The 5521-nt window shown below is 45.2% G+C and overlaps 1 protein-coding gene across 1 annotated transcript; it reads right to left on the bottom strand.

The window, feature by feature from the left end:
• Positions 1-661: 661 nt before the first annotated feature.
• On the bottom strand, positions 662-5260 carry PMAIP1 (phorbol-12-myristate-13-acetate-induced protein 1). The gene is made up of 2 exons (XM_028103014.1): positions 5034-5260; positions 662-2284 (listed from the first exon to the last, which is right to left on the bottom strand). Exons 1-2 carry the CDS (start codon positions 5089-5091, stop codon positions 2178-2180), a joined length of 165 nt encoding a protein of 54 aa, XP_027958815.1. The 5' UTR covers positions 5092-5260; the 3' UTR covers positions 662-2177.
• Positions 5261-5521: the final 261 nt, after the last annotated feature.

Below are 5521 nucleotides of genomic sequence, written 5' to 3' on the forward strand. Positions count from 1 at the left end.
CTCCGCCTACTCCTGCGATGCCCTGGGGGCCCTTCATGCCCTTCCCCCAGCTGTCCCCTCAAGGGGTCACCTTCCTCCAGGAGCCCCTCCTCTTGCCCTCCCCGTCTGAGGGAGGCAACTTACACTGTAGGGTTTCAGCCTGAAGATGCTACGGACTAGGAGTATCTCATGAGTTCTCACCCTCTAACAGGAAAGCCACTCCTTCTGCACATGACCAGCTTCAGATGAAGCAAGACTTGCTGCTCAGGGTTGGGGCAGAGGAGGGGAGAAGTGTGAGGCCGCCATCAAGGAAACCAACCAGAAGCTCCTCTAGCCTGGCGGAGGCTCCCCGAGCAGCCAAGGAGGGGGGCACCTAGCACCTCTAAAGAGATCACGGATCTCTGTAGGCTACTTGCAATAAATCACTCTCCAGGCACTAAGGCACTCAAGACCTACGCCAGGCATGAATGTCTTCTTTTTCACTATTTCCTCTCCCAATTAAATGGTAAGTCCCTTGACAGCAGAAATCATGCTAAATGTCCCCGCATGTCCCATTCTGGCGACAGAACTGTGACTGAAGAAGACGTGGTGGTCAGAAGGGGCCTGCTGATGGAAACTGGTAAAACAATTTTGGTTTCATAACGAACACTGGGCCGGTGACGTGATGACAAAAAGGAACATGTAAAAAAGAATGGTGATAATTTTTAATAGTTTACAGCTACAGTATCCAAGTTTTGTATGTATAAATACAGTTACAGACCATAAATATCCAAATGACAAAATACCTGCCTCTAGACAGACAAAAAGCATCTTTGCAACTAAATAATACTGAAGAAAAAACAGATGCTGAGGTAATGTTTCATCTAAAGTGACCATACCGTATAGCAAAACATTCTCACTGTAAAGTTCAAGTGGTTATGAAAGCCTTGTCTCATAACCTAAAAACGTAACTTTAATAGACATTTTCAAACTAAACAAAAAAATATTTTAATCATAAATAGGTAAAATAAATAAGATTATTCTTACGGAAATTCAATCATGACACTATTATTTCTTTTTTTTTATATATCTGGGGACTTTGTTGACAGCCTGGCCTTTTAACAATAAAAAAGTGAAATTCATGAAACCTTTCTCAGAATCTACATATTATTCTAATGCAAATTACACATATGTGGCATTTTTATTCTGGATGAGCAATCCCGTTCTTTTTTTAAAAAAAGTATATCCCAACTATGTAAAACATGCTTAATTTCTCTTAAAAGATCACTTCTTATAAGCCATACACTTACTAATCTGAGAAAGGGCATTTTACAGATTTTAGAAACTTCTTTAGAAACACATTCATCTTATCAAGTGACTTTAGAATATTTGTTTTACTAAGTGTTAATTACAGCAGTAAAAGAGTCTAAGTTGCTTTTTCTCCCCCATTATTTCTCATTCTACAAAATCCCCGTACTCTTTATGTTTTAACATTCTACCTGCAAGAATCTTACTGGCACCAAGTAACACCTCCATCACATTTTTCCAAGTACAGACTGCAGTTAAGACTCGCAGAAACATAATTCAAGGAAGGGTCATCTGAACAGATACATTTTTGTGTCAATACATTTTTGAGTCAAAAGAAACAAGCTTTCAAATCATTTTATATTTTGTAGTGACCTATGGAATCCACATTCTCTGACATTCAGTGTTCTCAGAATGAAATCTTTACTATTAACAAGATAATATATAAAGCAAATATTATACATCACTTGGGAGTTGTCATCCAAAAATAAAACCCAACACTGAACACATTCTGTTTCTTTGCCCCTGCCCACAGTTTATTCATTTGCCAACTCCGCTTACAGTAGACTGGACAGCAATCTTCAGCAAAATTACCAGAATAATTTTCGAAGTAAAAACAAAATGTATAAGTAATTAATTCCTTATTTTTCAAAGCTCCACCATTCTTGCTTTAAAATAAACAAAATGGTTTCATAATGTCCTCGCAACCCAAAAAAATGACTTCTGGGAAATCTCCAACAGAAATCCGTCTTTGATGTATTCCATCTTGGTTTCCAAGGGCATCCAAAAAGCAGGTGAGATCTCCCTCCCAATCTTCTCCATTAGAAGGCATTTCCTCTAATTGATGAAATTTGCACCTACTGGGGAATCTTCCGTTTTAAAGGAATCTCCTCACTCAAAAGCTTCCAAAACAGTCAGGTTCCTGAGCGGAAGAGTTTGGATATCAGATTCAGAAGTTTCTGCCGGAAATTCAGTTTGTCTCCAAATCTCCTGAGTTGAATGGCACATTCCACTTCGGTCTCTGAAAAGGAAAGCAAAACATTTAAAATCACATTGATATTACAAACTGCAACCAGCAAGAGTTAATGTGCCCATCCAAGGGACAAGCTGAGTATTTATTCAGTGAAGCATTTATCTTAACTTTAGCTTTATGTACACCCATTTTCTGAAGGTGAGAAAGGTGACCTAACACGCGTGCACCTACACACACACACACACACACACACACACACACCATACATTGACACACTGTGACTCATAAACCAAAAAAAGAATAGTTAAGAATAAAGACGTTCACTCCAAAATCTTTTTTTAAAAAAGCCTACTGCAAGAGGCAAATGTTACCTTTCTTTCAATATGGACATTTCTGACAATTATCATATGATCTCACTGATATGTGGAATTTGAGAAACAAGGCAGAGGATCATAGGGGAAGGGAGGGAAAAATGAAACAAGATGAAACCAGAGAGGGAGACAAATCATAAGAGACTCTTAATCTCAGGAAACAAACTGAGGGTTGCTGGAGTGGTGGGGGGTGGGAGGGATGGGGTGGCTGGGTGATGGACATCGGGGAGGGTAGGTGCTATGGTGAGCGCTGTGAGTTATGTAAGACTGATGAATCACAGACCTGTACCCCTGAAACAAATAGTACATTATATGTTAATAAAAAAAAAGAAAGAAATTGCTATGGTGGAGGAAAAAAAAAAATTCGGACATTTCTGTCATACACCACAGAGTTAGCAAGCCTTGGCCCACCTCAGGTGATGTCATCCCCTTCTTGCTCACTGAAGGTTAGTTGGGGAAACAGAAGTCAAATTCTAAACTCTTGTATATTGTTTTCAAGTAGGATTTATTTTTTAAATAGCAGTAATTCACAGCTCAAATTATGCCTTCATTAATAGACAAATCTAAATGTATTATTTTTCCTCTTTTTTTAAGATTTTATTTATTTATTTGACGGAGCAAGAGCACAAAAAGGGGGTGCAGCAGAGGGAGAAGCAGCCTCCCTGCTCAGCTCTCCAATGTGGAACCTGATGCGGGGCTCAGTCCCAGGCCCCGGGGATCATGACCTGAGCTGAAGGCAGACGCTTAACCAACTGAGCCACCCAGTCGCCCCTCTAAATGTATTCTTACCCTCATTGAAAAGCTCTTTAAAATTTTCTTGTAAGACTCATAGAATCTTTTATCAAAAATAAGTCCACATTCTCTAAAATAACTTAGAAATTTACATTTTACTGTAAACTAAATTCTTCTTACAAACCTAATTTGTGCCAATCCACACTGCCTTTATGAGTGAAGCAGAAATATGTTTAATTCACAAGTTTACTACTTTTTTTAAGTGAGATATTGTTATTAAATGACTATTAATTTAAGAAAAAGGATTATAAAAGGGTTTTAAGGGAAAAAATTATCTCTTTCCCCAAAAGAGGGGGCAGAAACTTGCTGCTAGTTGTTTCCTTAATTTTTCTGTTAATTACATTTCTATACATGTAGTAATAAAATTGAAACTATGTGTGGTGAGGGATGTTAACTAAAGCTATTTGGCAATCACTTCACAGTATAGACATATATGGCATCATCATCATTTGATATATACATACGTCAAATCAAAGCTAATACAATGTCATAGGTCACTTACATCTCAATAAAAAGATGTATTACTATCGAGTCGAGTTTAAAGAGGGCCCTTTCTGCTGCCCCATGTTATTGGGACTGAAGTTAAATGGCAGAAAGGTTATGCTCAGGTTAGGCCTTCCGGAAACCGGAGAATTCTTGAACATCACTAAAGGTGGGCAAAGCTTTTTGCCTCCCAAGTAAGAGCCAGAGAGATCACCCTGGTGCCCACTTAGCCATGGCCAGGTTGGAAATGCACCACTTCCTTTGCACGCCTCATGGGCTCTATAAAGCGAAACTAACTTAAAAGGGGGCCATTATCGTCTGATGCAATAGCAGTATGACGGATTTCGAGCCCAGAGCCTTGCTGCCTTCTTTGCTGCAGCGCCTTAGCGGATGGCTGCCTTGTTTGCTAAGATTTATAAGGGAGAGGGCGGGTCTAAAAAGTTATTTGATGGGGCTTTACGGAGGGAGGAGGGGAGAGTGGATGGATTAAAAACCACTGGAGACCAACTCCAGTTCTTCTCCTATCCCATCTCCACAACTAATAACGACTGTCAAAATGTTACGCTCAACAAAGAAGCACGATTTTCTAGGCTCCTGACCGCAGTGGTCCTCGCAGGGCCCCCGGAACGCTCCATCAGTCCTCTGTGGAGGAGCCGTGATAGGATCAAGCGTTATGGACTGCTTTGTTTGTGCTGGGGACCCGGGAGTGGCAACACTCAGAGCGGGGCCCTCAGGTCCCCGACTCCGGCGGAAGAGGGCTGGTCGCGAGGCAGCTCCCGGAGCCTCTCCCGTCCCCACCTGCCGCGACAGTGACTTTCTCCTCGTGACTGCAGCCGGCACTTGCACTTTTTCTCCCCGTGGCCCCGGGGCAGGGCAAGTGGGGATGGAAAGCAAGCGAAGCGAAGAGGAGGCTTTCTGCCTCCGCTAAAATCCCAATCTGCATCCCAAATCGGGTTTCCTCCCTCGCCGTCTCCACCGTCCAGGGTAAAACCCCTGAAGAACTTCCTGCAGGCGCCCCCCAAAGCATGTGCAAGGGCACAGACCTGCCCGACCTGGAGGCCGCGTGCCGACCGGCTGTAGCCGCCCGAACCGAGACCTCGACCCGGCCCCCGCCCCGGCCCGGATCCCGGCGGGCCCCAGCGGCTCCCTACCTGCCAGGGCCCGCGCAGGGCTCGGCTGCACGCTCCTACGCGCCTTCCTCCCAGGCATCTTCACAGGCAGCCACAGGGAGCTGTGCTGCAAAACCCCGGGGACCTTAGGCCCCCCAACCTGAGCCCCTTGGGGCAGCAGGAGGCGAGCTGCAACGCGGGCCTTAGACCGGCCGTAGCGGGCGGGCCCGACCCGACTGGAGAGCGCAGTGCTCCCGGGCCGGGCACCTCTCAGGTCTGGGCGATTCTCGCGCCCACGCTCTCCTCTTATAAGGGCACTTTCCCGGGAACCGTGACGTAGAGAAACTTAACCCTGCGCCCGCCCCTGTCCCCGCCCCCGAGGGCGGCCGCGGTGGGGGACCTGCCCGGACTCGTTCGCGCTCCGCGGCGGCGCCGACCCGCGGCGGGGGGCGCAGGGCGGTGGGCGCGGAGACCCTGCCCCGCCTCGCAGTTACTCCCTTCGCGAGCGGGGGCCGGGCGGCGGGGGGCCG

Source organism: Eumetopias jubatus, unplaced genomic scaffold (assembly GCF_037043125.1).
Source record: "Eumetopias jubatus isolate StellerSeaLion01/CBP00866 unplaced genomic scaffold, mEumJub1_p1.0 scaffold_16, whole genome shotgun sequence".
In the NCBI taxonomy this organism is placed as follows: domain Eukaryota; kingdom Metazoa; phylum Chordata; class Mammalia; order Carnivora; family Otariidae; genus Eumetopias; species Eumetopias jubatus.